General features: G+C 40.3%; 1 protein-coding gene across 1 annotated transcript; it reads left to right on the top strand.

The window, feature by feature from the left end:
- The first annotated feature begins 1,592 nt into the window (after nucleotides 1-1,592).
- On the top strand, nucleotides 1,593-18,333 carry Sgo1 (shugoshin 1). Its single transcript, XM_036168030.1, has 8 exons — nucleotides 1,593-1,805; nucleotides 3,215-3,362; nucleotides 3,784-3,980; nucleotides 9,134-9,210; nucleotides 11,252-11,295; nucleotides 13,067-13,858; nucleotides 15,683-15,872; nucleotides 16,047-18,333. Exons 2-8 carry the CDS (start codon nucleotides 3,221-3,223, stop codon nucleotides 16,162-16,164), a joined length of 1,560 nt encoding a protein of 519 aa, XP_036023923.1. The 5' UTR covers nucleotides 1,593-1,805; nucleotides 3,215-3,220; the 3' UTR covers nucleotides 16,165-18,333.
- The last annotated feature ends 480 nt before the right edge of the window (nucleotides 18,334-18,813 follow it).

Raw genomic sequence — 18,813 nt, forward strand, 5'->3', positions numbered from 1 at the left:
GGAACTAGAAGCATTTGGCTGGTTAAGCTTTTAGGCTTTTGACTAGCAGTTCAGCTGAGACCCATTTGGATGAGGACTCAAAGGCTTCCAGTCTGAGGAAACAGGATCAGCTGAGAAACTGGCAAGGTGAGGTAGCTGTGGCTTGTTCTGCTTCTCTGATCTTCCAGCATTCACCCAACACCTGGCCCAAGGTTTGTTTTTATTAATAAGAACTTTTTAAGATTCCTGGTACACACAAGTGAACTTCAAAACTGTTCATTTCCTTCATCTCAATCCCTCAATACTTGCTTGCTTATTGCCTTCCATGCACCAGTCATTATCAGGTCAAGTTCAGCTCTAATGTGTTTCAGACATCCTGGTAACTTCCTGTGATATCAAACTTCTAAGTTTGCTGACAGTTGGAAAATGGCTGGGTAGATTTAAACACCTTCAAAGGGCATAGATTCACAGTTGGTGCATCCAGGCTTCAGCACGCACACGCTACATTTCCTATCATTTCAGCAGGGAACTGAGAAGTGATATGACAGATGAATGTGACCACATGTCAATGCTAATTATTCACATCACTGGTTTTAATTGAAGCCTCCGGTACCTTGTTCAGAATTATGATGGCTTTTCTTGGTTTAACTAAAGTTCTGTTTGGTTACTAATAAGGATATGACTTATGAAGCAGATTACCCAACTATTGAGGCTTCAAATTTCTTGCTGTGGGGTTCCGTGCTGCCACCTTCCTCCTCCCTCCCATTTTCTTTGTGTCTCCTGATCAAGAATAACACACTACATCTGATGTGTGACCATGCTGCACTTTTCCCAGCATACCTAAACCCAATTCCTTAACTATTCTCAGGAACTTATAAAGACATTTAGATTGTTCTCCAGAAAGCCCTTTTAAAAACCGATCCTGGCCCTGAGCCAACATTCCTTAACTTCTTTTGTAAACTCAATCCTCTGCCCCAGTCAATGCTGCTGCACTTTACTGTGTCTCCTGGGGACAGGCTGCACTCGGTTGTAAATCTCCTCAGTAAATGTTTGGGACGGGATCAGGCTGTCACTTGAAGTTTCTTCCTTGAATCAATTTGCAGAACTCTCCTGTATTTTCCCGAGGCAGCCCATCTCTCACATCTGCCCTTACCCTGAGCCCTACACTGGTGTGCGGCATGCTGGCTGGACGTTTGCCACAAGGGGACGCCCCCGAGCACGAGAGCGGCGAGGGCGGCGAGGGCCGGGGCGCACCGACAAGCTATACCCGGGTCTGTTTCAATCTTTAGCGATCCAATTCAGGTTTGCCTCGAACTCGTCATTCCCCTGCGCAGTCTCCACAGCGCTGGGCTCTCAGACCTGCGTCAACAACACCCCCACCCCCCCCCCCCGGCCTAAAATCGGATGTTACGAACGCTTCCACTATCCCACCTAAAAACTCCAGGTGACTCCGCCTCTCGACAGCCCGTGCGGAGCAAAGGCCTCCAAGCCAGCGTGGCCCCACCCCTCCCCCTCCGCCCCACCCCTCCCCCTCCGCCCCACCCCTCCCCCTCCGCCCCACCCCTCCCCCTCCGCCCCACCCCTCCCCCTCCGCCCCACCCCTCCCCCTCCGCCCCACCCCCCCAGTCAAAGCTGCGCGCGCAGGCACATCACATGATACCGCTCCGGGGCGGGACGCTGTGTCTCCGGGAGAGGCGCGTTGCGTGACGGCTTCCTGCCAGCCAATTGACGATCGCAACGAAGGATTTCAAATGTGGCCGCGGTAGTTGTAGCCTGCTTGGCCGAGCGGGAGGCCGAACCAGCTCGCAGGGACTTGAGCGGCCAAGGTAAGGTGAGGGTCGGGTGGTGAGCGCCGGGGGTACACGACCCGAAGAGGCCTTCGGCTCGAGGGAGTGCGCAGCCCGCAGTAGGCAGGCCTTTTGCTCTAGCACGCATCTTGTACTACTTTAGCTTGCTTAGTTATGGTAGAAAACTTTAGATAGGGCTTTGTTTTTAAAGCTGGTGGTGTGGCTCGCTGACAGAATTTTGCCTAGCACGCACAAGCTCCTGGTTTAATTCGCGCGCGCGCGCACACACACACACACACACACACACACACACACACACACACACACACGAGCTTTAATCTACTTTGACTCCAACAGTTATTCAATCTGTCTTGCACTCTGACATCTCCCATGCAAATTTTAAAAACTTGGTAGTGATAGCCTGGATGTCTTACCCAACCTATTCGTACTTTAAAAAAGTAGTTACACTCTCCAATCTGTCGTACATAAATTGGTAGAAATAAAGTGTTAAGATGAGGTCTACAGTACCTGTTTAAAGCCCCAGATATGCATAGAGGAAAATAACTCCTGGAGAAAATACTCAAGAAAGCACCTAACTAAGAGATGAATGAAGGTAGTCCATTGTGGTGAAAAGTGTGGGTACACACTGTAGGTGGCAACAGTTTGCAATTGTGAGATCTGGAAGCTGTAGTCTAGTATACAAACTTAACGAAAAGTAGCCTACCATGCTGAAGCATGTTTTAATATGAGTACATGTTTTCTCTGCCCTGAATTAATAGAGAAAAGATGCCAAACAGAAACCCAGGTATACATATAGTTGCTTCTGAACTAATACTGTAATCCTAAACACTGAAAATTTGCCATAAACATTGTAAGAAAAGTACACCAAGTGTATGGCTCACACATGTCCCAGATACTCAGGAGGCTGAGAACATCAGAGCTCTTAAGTTCAAAACCAGACTGGGTCACATAGCAGTACCCTGCCCCAGAATAATAATAAGCAGTTCCCATAGAACAACCTCCAATGAGGATTTACTAGAAAGTGAATAGTTGACATTTTCTGGAATCATTTACTACTTTCCTATGAAATGGCAGAAGATCAGATCATGTCAGAAACATGAATGACATTTTATAGGAGTTTTTCCTTATGATGGGCTTGATTCTGACGTCTATTTTTATTTTTGTTGATTTGTTTTTGAAGTGAGTTTTACTAGGTAGCCGAAGCATGAATTTATGATCCGAGTGCCTTAGCCTTAGTAGCTTGGATTATGCCACACCACCTGACTATTAATAATAATTTAAAGCTAAAAAGCCAAAATTGCCCTTTTTGAAGTAAGTTTACAATTTAGTCTTTACTTAATTCCTTCTTTTTTGAACAGCCTGTGTTTTCATTCCTAAATTTTATATTTGAAAATATCTGAGAAATGTTAATTTTTTTAAATTCATAGACAAAGATGGTTAAGGAAAGGTGTCAGAAAAAGTCCTTTCAAGATAGTCTTGAAGACATTAAGAAGCGAATGAAAGAGAAAAGGAATAAAAACTTGGCAGAGATCGGCAAACGCAAGTCCTTTATTGTTGCACCATGCCAAGTACCCAGTAAGAGATTTCTGTAATGTCTTTTTATAGTCTTCTTATTTTGTGTGTTAGTGTGGCATCTGTATGTTAGTGTGCATTCTTCTGGGGGGTGTGAGGAAACAGGGGTGTTGCTGGAGGGGCCCTGCTATTACTCTCTGTTCTGTTCCCCTGCAAAGGGTCTCTTACTGAACCAGGAAATAGACTGGCAGCCAGTCAAGCCCCAGAGATCCTCCTGTCTCCACACCCTCCAAGACCTTACCTTCCTTCCTGCCCCCACACACAGTGATATGGTTACCTGTGTGCATGGCCATACCTGGCTCTTTATATGGGCTCTGAGGATTTGAACTCTGAGCCTCCATTGGTTGCTTAGCAAGCACACCTATCCATCTATCTCTCCAGCCCATTTCACCTTCTAGGTTTAATTGAAAATTTTATCTTATAGCTAACACTTCTACACTGCTGAAAAATTACCAAGATAACAACAGGTTGTTGGTTTTGGCTTTGGAAAATGAAAAATCCAAAGTGAGAGAAGCCCAAGATATCATCCTACAGCTGAGAAGAGAATGTTACTACCTTGCATGTCAGCTATATACTGTGAAACAGAAGCTAACTTCCCAACAAAGTGAAGAAACTGATCAGGTGTGTTCATTACAAAACTTTTCTATGCAGTTTTGCTGTATGAAGTGCAGCTTTCTAAGACTTTACTTTAGATATGGAAAGTATTCTAAGTTCTCTTTGGAGAATCACTTTTTAAAAAATAATTTATTACATTTATTTATTCAGGTGTGTGTGTGTGAAGTTTAGAGGACAACTTTCAGGTGTTATATAGACATGTGACATACATATGTGTACCCTCACATATAATATGTACATAGTAGACAGTGTAGAAAAATAATTGCCTTTCTAGCAGGTGCTATTTCTTCTTGGTTGTTGTGCACACCTGTGATCTTGTGATTCCAGAATTCCGCATGCTAAGTCAGAAAGACCTAAAGTTAAAGGCTAATCTGAGCTATACAGTGAGTCCTTATCTCTGAAAGAGATTTTTAATATTTAGATTACATTTTAAAGATTGTTTTCCTTCAACATTTTAAATCCTTTCTCTTCACTTTACTAGGGGCTGCCTTTTGGCATCTGAATTTCCCTGATGTTTTCCAGTGTTTTTAAATAACAATTCTTTTGTTTGTTTTTAATTGTATGTGTCTGTGTGTATCTGGGTATATATGTATGTTAGTGTGGATGCCAGAGGCTTGGATCCTCATGGAGATATAGTTACAGGTAGTTTTAGGCTCCTTGAAATGGGTGCTGGGAACCAGACCTGGGTTCTTTGAAAGAGCACCACACACTCTCACTGCTTAGCCAGGTCGCCAGTCCCCTACTTTCCAGTAGTAGAAAATTTGAGAATTGGAAAGTGAAGAGTTGTGCTTTGTATAAAGTTTGTTTGAGATACTTTCTAAAATCAAGTAGTAGCTCCGAGAGTGTATATTTTTTTGCGGAAATTACAAGAACTAATATTTAGTGGCTACTCAATGGCATAAAACCCCAAAACAGTAGGGAGAAAATTCTATTATTGTAGGCCCTTTAATACCTACTGTCAATGCTTTTCAGTTAAGTATATTGTTACTAGTTGCTGATATTTTCTTAGCATTTAAAAGAAAACATTTGTTTCTTTTTTCTGTCATAATATCTATGTGTATCACTTGTTCTGAACCACTCTATACTTGTTTTTCATTGTTCAAGGTTGATTTCTCAGTGGAGAGCTTAAAATTTTTTGGCTTGGTTTGGTTTGGTTTGGTTTGGTTTGGTTTGGTTTTTCGAGACAGGGTTTCTCTGTGTAGCTTTGTGCCTTTTCTGGAACTCACTTGGTAGCCCAGGCTGGCCTCGAACTCACAGAGATCCGCCTGCCTCTGCCTCCCGAGTGCTGGGATTAAAGGCGTGAGCCACCACCACCCGGCCTTAAAATACTTTTTCATTTGTTTGTATGTTTGTGACAGGGCCTCTCAATATGTAGACCAGGCTGGCCTTGAACTCCCTGTGTAGACTAAGCTAGCCTCAGACTCACAGAGATACACTTGCCTCAGCGGTACAAGTGCTAGGGCTAAATGTGTGGGCCACCATGCCCAGCTTAAGATGTTTCAGTTAAAAAAAAAAAAAAATGTTTTAGTATTAGAAAGTTTTCTTGCCAAGTGATGGTGGCGCACCTTTAATCCCAGCACTTGGGAGACAGGGGCAGGCGGATATCTGTGAGTTTGAGGCCAGCCTGGACTACAGAGTGAGTTCCAGGAAAGGTGCAAAGCTACACAGAGAAACCCTGTCTCGAAAAAAAAAAAAAAAGAAAAGGTTTTCTTGGCTGGGTCTGCAGCTCAAGGGAAGAATAATTATCTAGAATGCATAAGGTCCTGAGTTCATTCATCCCTAATGCTGCAAAATTAATTGTGGGAAAAAAAGTGAAGATTAAGGTGTTTGCCACTTATTGATGAAAGCTTGGCTAACTGAGTCCAATAATTGGGACCCACATGGTGGAAAGAGAGAACTGACCCCCCCCCCCAAAAAAAAAGTTGTCCTCTGACATCCACACATGCCATAGCACGCCTTCCTACTAAATAAATAAATGTTTTAAAATTTAGAAATACAGAGACAAAGAAGGGAAATTTTTAAGACATGTGTCCTTCCTTTAGTTAACTTGCTCACCAACATTTCCTAGTAGCTCCTGTGTTTTATAATAAATCTTTTTTTTTTTTTTTTGAGACAGGGTTTCTCTGTGTAGTTTTGGTGCCTGTCCTGGATCTCGCTCTGTAGCCCAGGCTGGCCTCAAACTCAGAGATCCACCTGCCTCTGCCTCCCAAGTGCTAGGATTAAAGGCATGCGCCACCACCGCCCAGCAAATCCTTATACTTTTAAGATTTACTTTTAATTGTGTATGGGGGGGGGGGTGTACACATGAGTACAGGTGCCCATAGAGCTCAGAGGCTTCAGATCAGGCAGTTATGAGCCAATATGGAGGCTGCAGACCAAGCGGTGAATGCTTGGCTCCTAGCCACTGAGCTCTCTCTAGCCCTATAATTAGTCTTTCAATTATATTACTACTATACAACTAAATATTCTTTTATCTTTTATCTTGACTTTTCAAAGTCAGTTATTTGATATCAGTATCAAATTTTCTTTCATAAGAGCTTATTTTCATCAGCATTAGCCTGTTTGTTATTAAATCAATGTATGTTGAGTTAGGACCCCTCCCCACACAAGCCGGATGGTCCACAAATGCCTGAAAAGCTGGAAGGCATCTGTTGCCCTTTCTGGCCACATGTGTATACATTCAACAGATACATACACATATGGAATAAATAAAAAAATGTAAAATAAAAATAAAACCAGTATGTGTTCATTAAATTCAAAAGTCAATTAAATTTGATTAGGAACTCTTCTTATTGTTCCATCTGGGACTCACTTTTCTAACAGAAATGTGCAAACCTGCTCTGTGTGCTTGTACTTTCCCTATTTTCTCCTGTTCTGGTTAAAAGCCACCCCCACCCCACCCCCAGCGTCATATCTAATCTCACCCCCATGAGAATGTGGATCCTCGGTATCTGTTTTTCTCCCTATGTCTCTCTATTGGATTAGTACAGCTCGCTGTACAGTGTTTGTAGTTAACTTTTGCCTTCAAGATGAAACCTCTCCTGGTCAGGCTTCCATCCCTTTGTTTCCCCCTTACAACACAACTTTAAAAAAAAAAAAAGCCAGATGTGTTCACACCTTTAATCCCTCTATCTCTGTGAGTTCAAGGCTAGCCTGGTTTATATAGTAAAACCCTGTCTCATTTAAACTATTTACATAGCTTCTGTCCTTACCATTCTCTATTGCTATGTCAAGATCACCAAAGCTCTTTGGTTTGCCCTTGTTTTTTGTTGTTTTTTGTTTGTTTTTTTAAGACAGGGTTTCTCTGTATTTTTGGAGCCTGTCTTGGAACTCACTCAGTAGACCAGGCTGACCTTGAACTCAGAGATCTGCCTACCTCTGCCTCCCAGTGCTGGGATTAAAGGCATGTGCCACCTCTACCCAGCTTGCCCTTGTTTCTTAACTTTGCAGTGCTGTGCAAGAGAAACCTCTTTACTTGAAAACATTGATCTCTTAATTTTCTTGCCATCATACCCACCCTGAGTTTTCTTCCTTCTTCCTTGCTGGCCCATGTTAGTCTCCTGTGTTGGCAGCTTCTTTATTGGTGAATACCAGTTGCCCCAGACAGATGTGAAATCCCCCATGATTATATAATTGTCTTCTGATGACTTTCAAATTTGTATATCAAAGCTTAAAGCACAACTCTTCACTTTTCCAATTCTCAGGCATATTGTGTACTTCTGCCTTCTTCCATAATTCTTTTTTCATTTATTTATTTATTTTTTGTTGTGGTTTGGGTCATGGTCTCTATATAGCCCAGGCTAGCCCAGAACTCAGTCTGAAACCTGGCTAGCATCTCCATTGATTTTCCTTCTGCCTCAGCACCAGAGTGCTGAGATAAATACACTGCTGTGCCCAGATCTTTCTCCAGTTAACTGCTACTCATCTCGGTAAAGTAGCCTGCTCACGCATTCATTCTGCCCAAACCTCTACTCTGTTACCTCCCCCATCTTCGATCCTTGCACATGGTTGGAATTTTCTTTCCAAGTGTTCTCATCTGCTAAATGTTAAGAATGATGGAACCACTGACAGAAACTCCATGGCAGGTTGCTTAACTCTGAATATACCATAGACTCCTTGGATTATGCATGTTTTAGTAACGGGGTCATCCCACAGGCTTTACCGTCACAGCCACAGCCCATCCTACCTAGTTCCATATCTTCATTTGCTGTGATGACCTCCTAACTTTTTCCACTCTAGATCCCGCTCCAGCCATGCTTCGTGTTGGCCAGACTGATCTTTTTACTCTCTTACTTAATATTTAAGTGAGTTTCCATCACACTTAGACTAACGTTTCCATCACAGTCATAGCTCTCAAGGCTCTTTGCTAGCTGGCTAGTATATGCACACCTCCTGTGTTCTCAATTCCTGTGTTTCAACTATATTGGCCTATTCTCTTAAACACAGCTATGACTTTTCCTGTTTCACAACTGTTGTATTTGCTATTTACACTGCTTTTTCTTCCTCCTGCTCAATAGCTGATTAGTTCTTGTATTTCAGGTCAGAGTCACTGTGTAATAGAGCTCTCCAGCTTAGTTGCTCTCGATTCACTCTGATCACCTTCATAGCACTTTTAATTGTGTGGAAATCAGACACATGTCTCTCTCTTCATTGGGAGGAGGGGTACATGTGCTACCACAGTGTGCATGTAAAGATCGAGGACAGCTTTCAGGTGTTGATTCTTTCCTTCCACCATGGGCTCCACAGATCCAGGGGAGATTGAGGCTTGCATGGCAAGGGATCTTACCTGTAAGGTATCTTGCTAGATTCTTTTAAGTTTTCTTTTTATATACTAGAATATAAGCTTTAAGAGGTAGAGTGGGATGTATACTAGAATATACCTCTTAGAAGGAAGTGTATGATGTACACTAGAATATAAGATTTAAGAAGCAGTGTGTGATATAGACAGAATAGGGCAGTGACAGTGTGTGATGTTTCAGCTCTTGGAATTCTAGCTCCTGAAACTGCATGGCAGTGCTGTAGACTGTCAGCAAGTGTATATTATTGTTGCAGTTATATATGTTTATTAAGCAATACATTCATAATGAAGAATGCATATATATACTTCATAGCAGTAAATGATTATAATAGCATTTTCTTTTGATTTAATATATTAACAGAACCAGAAAGGATGTCCCTCAGAAGTGATCTCCAGTAGTGACAACACCATCGGGAACTTGTCTGTGAAGACCTTACAGTTAGTGCTAAGTTCATTATTATTATTTTTAATACTACTGATCCATTTGTAAAAGGAAATTGACATCATTTGTGTTTACAGTCTGAGGCTTTTTCTACTAGGAGTATACTTAAGAGAATTTAATATTAAAATACTGTGTATGTGGAACATTAGAACTTTTTTTTTCATCTGTTTAGTTGCTTTAATGACTAAGAGAAACTCACCAAGGATTTTAACTGTTTTCTTTCAGTCGGGTTTATTTATTTATTATTTTAATGTCATGTTTTCATTCTGGTAAGGAGTCATTATTAAAACTAATATTTTTTCCAAATAATAGTTTAATATTGAATATTTCCAAATATTTAGTCTAAAATCTGTCTAATTTATCAGGAGAGAGGGTGTTAACTATCACATTTTAATACCTCTGTTTGGTCAGTTCTGATCCAGATGCCCTCTTTGATTATGTATGTTTTATGTTCTTTCATGAACTATTGGGATTTAATTATATATACCAAAATACCAAGCTCTTTTTCATTAAATTTTTTTTCATGCAATATATTTTGATCATTTACCCCTCCCCCAACTCCTAGGTCCTCCCTTCTCAATCAAAACAAATGCAAAAATGAAAATCAGTAGTCAAAAGACCAATAAGACAAAAAAAATGCCCAAACAAAGCAAAATAAGAAGTCTACAGAAATACCACTGAGTCTGTTTTGTGTTGGCCAACTACTCCTGAGCATGGGGCCTGCCTGACTTGGAGTGTAGTTGATATACCCAGTGAAACTTCATTGGAGAAAACTGATTTTTCTCTTTGCCAGCATGAACTATCCAGCTCTTAATTACACCATTTAGTGAGTTAGACTTAACATATATAGCTATAGATCCAAAACTTGGGAAGCTAATGCAGGATAAGAATCATTCAAAGATGGCCTGGGCTACATGGCTAAGCCTTAGCTTGTAAAAAAAAAAAAAACAATCTAGACGGGTTACAGAAAATGGTTTCTCACTCTGCCTAGATCTTAGCCTTGGCAGTGCTGGTACTGAGTTGGGGCTGCCATGTGCAATGATGGTGTAGTGTTCTTGGCCTCTTGACCTGCACCACTGTGCCAGGAGCCACTCCTCCCCCAGCTGTGAGGACAAACAGTGCTTCCAGATCTTGGAAGTTAGCCTCAATAGTGGACTGACTGCCATAGACAGTGCTTTGTAGTCTCTCACGTCTGTCCCTTTCTTACAGAAGGAGCCATAAATACTATACTTTCTAGCCCCACAGGTCACTATTAAACTTCAGTAGTTTTAAAACTGTTGGATTTTAAGATCTGACAAATGAAGTTAGATGAGGTGAGGTAATCAGATTTTTATTAAAGTTCAAAATAATCAGTAGCTCCCTCTATTACCAAACCTATATTTTATTTTTTATAACATAAAGTGGAAAACTTCTGCCAGACATTGGTGGTGCACGCCTTTAATCCCAGCACTTGGGAGGCAGAGCTAGGGGGATCTCTGAGTTCAAGGCCAACTAGTCTACGGAGTGAGATTCAGGACAGCCAGGACTGCTTCACCAAGAAACCCTGTCTTGAAAAAATAACAAAAAAGAAAAAAAAAGTGGAAAACTTTTACCAAGATTAAAATTGCAAATTGTCAATAACAGGTTTTAAGTGGAAGAAAACTTTGTTAATGAAGCAAGAAAAGAATGCAAATTTTAAAGCAAACAAAGGGAGCAGGAGAATCTATAGTTGACACCTTATTAAAGCATGGATCACCACCAAATGATAGATAGCCCCCCTAGTGATGTCAGGTCCTGAAGAGCTGAGTGACCAAACTTCATTCTTAAAAACTTTGAGGCAGTTTGGATTGACTGTTCCTTCTGTGATGCGAGATTAGATTAAAGACCAGACCTCATGTAAGCAGCATTTGCATTTCTGAGATAGGGAACAAAATATGTGGATTTGTACTGGAATTGCGAAATGATATAACAAGCTTATAGCCTGGGAAAATATTGGATTTGGGGTTTTCTTTTTATGTACTTTGCCAAGATTTCTGTTTTTCATTGTTATTCTTTAAGGCAAATTGCTCCTGAAGAAAATGACTGGCTATTCCAAACCAAAGGTAAGTTTGGTAGAAAATCTAAAAATATTGACCGTTGTGAATAAGTAACCTAATGAAATTTTTTATTTTCTTCCTTTTTAACTTTCAAATCTGTCTGTTTTTCTGCTCAGAGTAACTTACTTTACATAGACTGATAGAGGATTAAAACAATCCATCCAAAGCATGAGTGGTAGCTTATACCTGTATTCCTAGCACTCAGGAAGGAGGATGAGTGTCCTAGTTATGGCCATTATCACTGTGACGAAACACCATGACCAAAAGCCGCAGTTCCCTGTAACAGTTCATCATCAAACACAGGTCAGGAGCTCAAACATGGCAGGAACTAATGCACAGGCCATGGAGGAATGCTGCTTACTGGCTTGCTCCTCACAGCTTGCTCAGTCTGCTTTCTTATTGAACCCAGGACCACCAGCCCAGGGATAGCCACACACACATGGGTTGGGCCCTCCCACATCAAGCATTAAGTAAGAAAATGCCCTACAGGCTTACCTACAGCAAGATCTTATGGAGGCATTTTTCAGTTGAGGCTCCCTCCTCTCAGCTGACTCTAGCTTGTGTCAAGGTGACATAAAACTAGCCAGCAAAGTGAGGCAGTGGAGTCAAGAGTTCAAGGCCATCAGAGTACATAGTTGAGACCCTGTCAGGAAAAACAATAGCAACATACCTATTCATTGTGCCAAGACTATAAGGAGAAATTTTGGTTGTATCTGTAGTTGCAGTCAACTGCTATATGCTGTAGCACTTTACATAGATTGTCTTAGTTAACCCTGTTGTAGCCTAGGAATATAATCCATTTTCTGTAGCCTCAGAGAAAGTAAAGCATCTTACCAGAAGTGATTGAGAGGGAACTTTGACACCCAGGACCATACTACTTTGTACTAAGCTTCACAAAATGAATGGAATTTGAATTAGCAAAACCAGGTGAAACCCCTGCTGTTCCTATAAGTACAGATGATATTTATCTGAAAGGCCTACTTAGCAATTATCCAAATCTTAATCACTATCAAAAAATAATTTAGGGGTTGGGGATTTAGCTCAGTGGTAGAGCGCTCAAGGCCTTGGGTTCGATCCTCAGCTCCAAAATAGTAATAATAATAATAATAATAGTGATAATGATGATTATTACTTAACTTCTACTTTAGTGGTATATTTTCTCACTTCAGAATTTGAAGTTCTCTTCTTCTCTGTGCTCACAGATTAAACAGAGGCTATTCCTTTTTCTTTAAACCTTTGAACCAGAGGCACATAAAACCCCTCTTATATAATATACATAATGAGTATGTATTTGCTTATGTTGGGTGGGGAGGGGGTTGTTTTGTTTTTTGAGACAAGGTCTCATATATGTAGACCTGGCTTTAAACTCAGAGATCCTCTGCCTTTGAGTGCTGGGATTAAAGGCTGACACCAGACTTCAGTTCTTGTTTTATTCTGAGACAGTGTCTCATTCTATGGCCCAGGCAGTCCTAGAGCTATGTGCCATATGCTGGACCTCGCTTGATCCTCTTGCATCTCCCTCCCAAGTATGAGCTACCACACATGGCTTTTCATTCCCACAGTATTTTTAAATGATGATGTAAGCTGTTGGTTATTCAATGATGAGTAAATAGATGGTGTTATTGAGCTTTCTCAATATGTTTCTATGTTTTTATTTACTGATAGTAAATATAGAGAAACTACTGAATAACTACTGCAACTTTCAATTCTAATGTTCTTGGAATGCAAATTTCTGAAGCATAACACTGTTTCCCTCATTTGTTTCTTGAATGTTCAGAACCAAGTCCTACTGTTTCTCCAGACACACTGGAGAGTGATTTTGATTCAGGCAAAGTCGAGTCTACTGATGATGTCTTACCTAGAACTGTGTCTTTCCGTCGCCACTTGAAGAAAGATTTTAGTAATGTAAGTTGCTCCACTGCTTTGGAGGATTGTGAAGCCAGTCATTGGGTGGGACAGTCTTTGGAAGTTAGAAGAAGTGGGTGTAGAGACCCAACTGTAACTCTGCACAAACTTGAAAATGTAGAACAAAATGTTTGTCTGTGGAACAAGGACCAAATTAACTTGTCCCCTAGACTGACATGTCCAGAAAAGAATGCTAAAACAACAGAAGTCACTTTACCATCTAAACCTGAACAAAGGAAAAGTACGCATAAATGTGCACAAAAAAGAAGAGCCAACCAGAGATGCAAATCAAAACCCTCTTTGAGGTGTAAGGGCAACAAAAGCAAAAATAAGCAGACTTTACACCCCACAAAATTGAACGGGTCTATTGGTTCCAGCGACACTTATGATTTTAATCTTGAAGAGTGTGTTCACCTCTCCCCTTTCCGACAAAAAATGAGCGATGGTTGCAGTGGAGAAATCAACAGCAGGGACTTGGAAGAGAGTGCTTTCGAACTGAGTGCCTCTGAGGATGAGTCTGATGACCTCTACCTGCCTCCTTACAAGCACTTGCAAGACCATACCAGAAAGTCAGACAGAGTCACCAGGCCTTGGCCTAAAAGAGGACTCCAGTACATGGATGAAAAAGATAGAGAGAAGATGCCACCAACCAGAACTCCTACCAGTAAGCAGTGCTTATTTGCCTGGGTTTTGTATGTTTCTGCTAACTGGTTGCCCCTGATGCTGATGTACTGTTAGATACTGTACCTGCCATCTGTTACTCTGGGGGGAGTCTAGATACTTCCCATCTTTCTTCTCTGTATGGGAAGCTATAGACTGATTAAATAGTAGGGGCAGAAAATGGAAACATGGCTGTGTTATTCTGACTTAGAAGCAAATAGGACTCTTACAGGAGTATTACTTCTCAGAGTCTGATTCCTATCAATAGGGGAGACTTGAGCAGGGTGAGAAGAGGGTTGTGGTTGGATTGAATTCAAAGATCTTCTTTATGCTTGTGATCACCTGGAAAATGAAAAAAAAAAAAAAAAACAAGAAAAAACAACAACAAAAACTTCTCATTTAAATGGACTTGCTATATATTTAATTTAACGGGAACCATGGCTTAATTTTCTAGTTGAAGGTGAGCTTATGAGAGCAAGAAGTTCTTTTCTCATTTGCTGAAAACTTTAGCTCAGAAACCGTTTTTATTTTATCAAAATGCTTCAGTGTTAGTCATCAGCCTGCACCTATTCAAAAAGACTCCTTTGGAAGTTTGATTCCTGTGGCAATAGCTCCATGCTGTTAGGGTCAGAATGTTGTCACATTCTAACAGCTCAGTCAGCATGCTTGATTTGCTTAACTTGGGATTTTAAAGCCTGAAACAATAAATCAATTTCCTAGTTGAACAGCTAGACAGTGTAGCCCCAAGAAACTATTTTTAAACTATGTATCATGGGTATTCCCTCTGCTTTCAGTAGCTGTTTCTCTTTTTCTAATAAATCTGTTTGCTCTACTTTAAATAAAAATATTTTAATGACAATAAATTGAGCAGGATTGGCAAACTGTTGATAATTATTGAAATTGAGTAACATGGAACTTAAATGAACTCTTATTACCAATTTTCTTGTTCTTGTGAAAACAATGTTTCAAAAAGAACAAACACAAACACTGAAATAGTTTGACCCCAGACTTCCACCAGCAACATTCCATGAAAACAGCCATAATCACAAGTTCTGTCCTGTCCCTTGAGTTAGAATTGGAGTATTTTATAAGTTCCCCTAGGGGTTTATAAACACTTATGGTTTGGGAAGCATTATTCTAGAATATTACAGCTGTTCTAATCCAGTAGAGGTAGTCTACACTATTAATCTGGATGGTTGTATATGTTTATGGTGACAAGAGAGTACTCTTTCACCAGATTATCTTTTCGTGTTCTCACTATACATAGGTATTTGTCTCCCAATATAGATGTAGATGAGAGATAGAGGACCTAGGTGTTTAAGGTGGAAGAGATACCTGGATCTTAGGGATAAAGGGACCAGATGTTTCTGGTGTTGGAGACATCTGATTTTTGTAACATTAGCACCAGTGGGAACACATTATATCCTGGTCTTCACAGACTGATTGAAAGTTCTTTCATGTTTAATGGAATGAATTGAAGGACCTTTATGGTCAGTAGGCCTTCATCAGTGTTACAACTTTGGTGTTGAAGAGTGAGACTGGAGCCTTGATGATTCTAAGTATTAAAGTGTGACTAAAATGTGGTTTCATACTTTAAAACAACTCATAACATCTAAGCTATTGGGGGAAAAGGTTAAGTTTTTAGTAAGCACTTTTGTAACTAGCAGTTCTTTCTGGCTTGAAAGGAAGAAAAAGCAAGAGCAAGTTTTTAAAAAATAGGTCATGAAGTGCCAGGTATTTTGTGTATTTAAAATACATAATTGACCGTAGTTTTATTTCTGTGGTTTTTAATCCCTTGGATCCATATTTAATAAAAACTTTATCATAGGTATCCCACCCAAGAATCAAGAGTCACCTGGTCATAGCCTAAAGGATGTCACCAATATCCTGCTGCACCCTGTAGGGAAAATCAGGAAGCTTTCTCTGTCTCCAAAAAGGAATGAAGACAGCCCAGCAGTGCCTCTGCCTAAGCGTAGGTGCACCACCATCACAAACTATAAAGAGCCGACCCTCGCTTCGTAAGTACCGTGTGGACTCATCTATAACAACTCTTATGAGAGGGCTGAAGAGGGGCTTTAGTCATGAATGGATCGTATCTAAGGATTAAGACTGGCAAAATTTTAGGATAATCCTGTGCTGAATTAGTACCAATCCATTTATAATCATGCCTAAAATTTCTTGTTTACCTACAGGAAACTAAGAAGAGGGGACCCTTTCACAGACCTGTGTTTCTTGAATTCTCCTATTTTCAAGCAGAAAAAGGATATAAGACATCCTAAAAGAAGTAGAAGTACAAAGCAAACAAAGTAACTCCGTTTGTTGGATGCTGTCGAAGATGATCCTTCTCTTTTGCCCAATAGACTCTGTGAGACAGTGTGCAGTGGGAAGAACCATCCCTTATCAGGATGTCCCACGGATCTATACTTTGTAATTGTGTGAATTGCTACCAACATCTAAAATTTCTCTGTCATCTTTACTTTTTTCCTTAAACAGGGAATTACAGAGTTGAAAAGAAGTAAAGATGGGATATAAATCTTTCATAAATCCTCGACATCACAGTAAGACACACCATAAGCTGCTGAGAACCCCTTATTCTACTGTCATACTGGTTCTTTGGGTAAAATATATATGGAATCATGATTAAGAGAACTGATGGTTTTGTTTCTAGGACAAGATAACTGTTGTGAACTCTCTGTGTGACATCATTCTTCCAAATCAACATGTCATGGACCTCAGGCTAACTTTTCATGTTGTCAGAAGTCCACAAAGTATAAATGTGAATAGTAAGAGTTTCCGGTTTTGATCTGTATATAAAATGTAAATAGTCCAGTTCAGAAAGTTGAACTTCTATGGGTGTGTATAAATTTCCTTAAACTTCAATCACTGTAAGTGGTCCGTTTTTTAAGAACAATGAAGTCTAGCCATGCATATTGGTGACCATTATGTTTTCTTTCTGCTCTTTAACTGTCAGGTCATCTTGATTATCTTCCTCTCTGGCCTTGCCACTCCCACCTTAGCTGTCTCCTCTTCTGTTGTCCCTGTCAACTTTTCCCTCCCTTCACATTGGATTTCTCTTATTAAGTCTTCCTACCTGTAGCCTTTAGGCCCCAAATCAAGACATTTCAATTTGGGGCTCAGCAGTAGAACACTTGCCTCACATGGGCAAGGCCCAGGAATAAATCCCACTGCAAACAATAGATTTTTAAGATTTCTCAGAAGGGCCTTCTAGTTCATCTCAGACTTTACCCACATCTCCATGACTTCCTGCATTTCCTTTCAGTCACATTGGCAGCTCTTCTCTGTCACTCATGTGCATCCCTCTCTCCTATCACAGATTTATTTTTCCAGCCACAGCAGTCTACAACCACTGTTTATCTTTGTAATATCATTGTACCTTGAGAGTGACAGTTTTAGCTAAGAATAAGTACACGTAAAAGTCCAGTTTTAACTCAACGGCCCTCACGTGGATGTGATTTCTACAGTGCAGCATACCCAGAGGTAGACTGTATTCTGATCAACACTGAGCAAGCTGGCATGTAGACCCATGTTTTATACAAGCTAAGTTTAGTTTTTATGTATTTAAAAAGTTGAAAACAAATATTTGGATTAAATTTTGCTACTTGGCCTACAGAACCCAAGATATTTATTTCCTGGCCCTTTTACGAAAAAATTTTCCATGGCCTGGTGTGATGGTGCATACCTGTAATCTCAGTACTATAGAGGCTGAGGCAAGAGGATCCTGTTTTAGACCAGCTGTGCTACATGATCTCAAAAAGCCAAAAAAGATATTTTTCTACTTCCTTCTGTAGACATCTGAAAGTTTACTTCAAAGATTTTTGTGTCTTATGTCAACCTTGATCCACACTCCATGCCTGTCACTATTATCTTTCCAATTTCAGTATGTGTGCTGCCAAAGCGAGCACCAGTCATTTATCTTTAAAATGCTATTATACTTTCAGTCTTTCTCATGTTTCTGTATTCTTGGTGTAGTGTTTATTCATAGGCTGTTAAAGGTTTTGTGTCAACATTTTTATCTGATATGCACTGTATTATATATATTATATATTGCGATTTATAATTGACTTAAGAGTTTGAGACTTACCATGTTGGTAGATAAAGGTTATTTTAGTTGTACAACATCTTAGAAATAAACCAGACTTAATGCCTCTTTTGAGAAATAGTCAATTGCCACTATCTTGTTATTTTAAATATTATAGCTGCAATTAATAGTCTTTAGCTCTCGAGGGCCTTCTGTAAAGGCCAGGCCCCTCATCAGGATGTTTAATGATCCTCTAACACATTAGCTTACACCCCAGCCTCACATTAATGTCTTACTTCTAAATTCCTTGGTGTTCTATTCCTTCTCCAATAATAGTCTTAAAAGCTGGCATTCAACTGTCCTGTTTATTACAGTGTAAAAGATGTTAAGAGGAGCAATTCTAGCTGGGTATGGTGGTGCACACCTTTAATCCCAGCACTCAGGAGGCAGAGGGAAGTGAATCTCTCAGTCTGAGGCCAGCTACAGAGCAAGTTCCAGGATCGCCAGGACTACACAAAGAAACTCTGTCTCGAAAAACCAAAAAGAAGGAGGAGGAAGAAGAAGGAGAAGGAGAAAGGAGCAATTCTACAAGGTACATGTAACAAATAGATGGAGGGAACCAAAATATACTCCAGCTTTATGTTTCTAGAAAAGATGGAGAGTTGTGGCTTGAAGGAAGATTCGTTAGGTGTGCTACAACCACATGACAACACTCAGTAGCTCTTGGTATCAAATCCTGTTCAGTAATTGATCAATAAAGAGTATCTGCCAGAGATGTAGAGTGGTAGAGCATGTGTGAGACTCTTGGCTTCAATATCCAACACCACACCAAAAAAGTAAAACTAATATGGAAAAGATGTAAAATGAGTGAATGAATAAATGAATGAATAACCAACTGAGACCTGGAGAGGAATGGGAGA

This window comes from Onychomys torridus, chromosome 18 (genome assembly GCF_903995425.1).
Source record: "Onychomys torridus chromosome 18, mOncTor1.1, whole genome shotgun sequence".
Lineage (NCBI taxonomy): Eukaryota > Metazoa > Chordata > Mammalia > Rodentia > Cricetidae > Onychomys > Onychomys torridus.

Bases quoted from the DNA above. Each gene is read 5' to 3' on its own strand.
- Sgo1 (XM_036168030.1), top strand. From the start codon at position 3,221: ATGGTTAAGGAAAGGTGTCAGAAAAAGTCCTTTCAAGATAGTCTTGAA. The intron at 3,363-3,783 runs GTAAGAGATTTC...TTTATCTTATAG, and splicing joins TGCACCATGCCAAGTACCCA to CTAACACTTCTACACTGCTG. The intron at 9,211-11,251 runs GTTAGTGCTAAG...TTATTCTTTAAG, and splicing joins TTGTCTGTGAAGACCTTACA to GCAAATTGCTCCTGAAGAAA.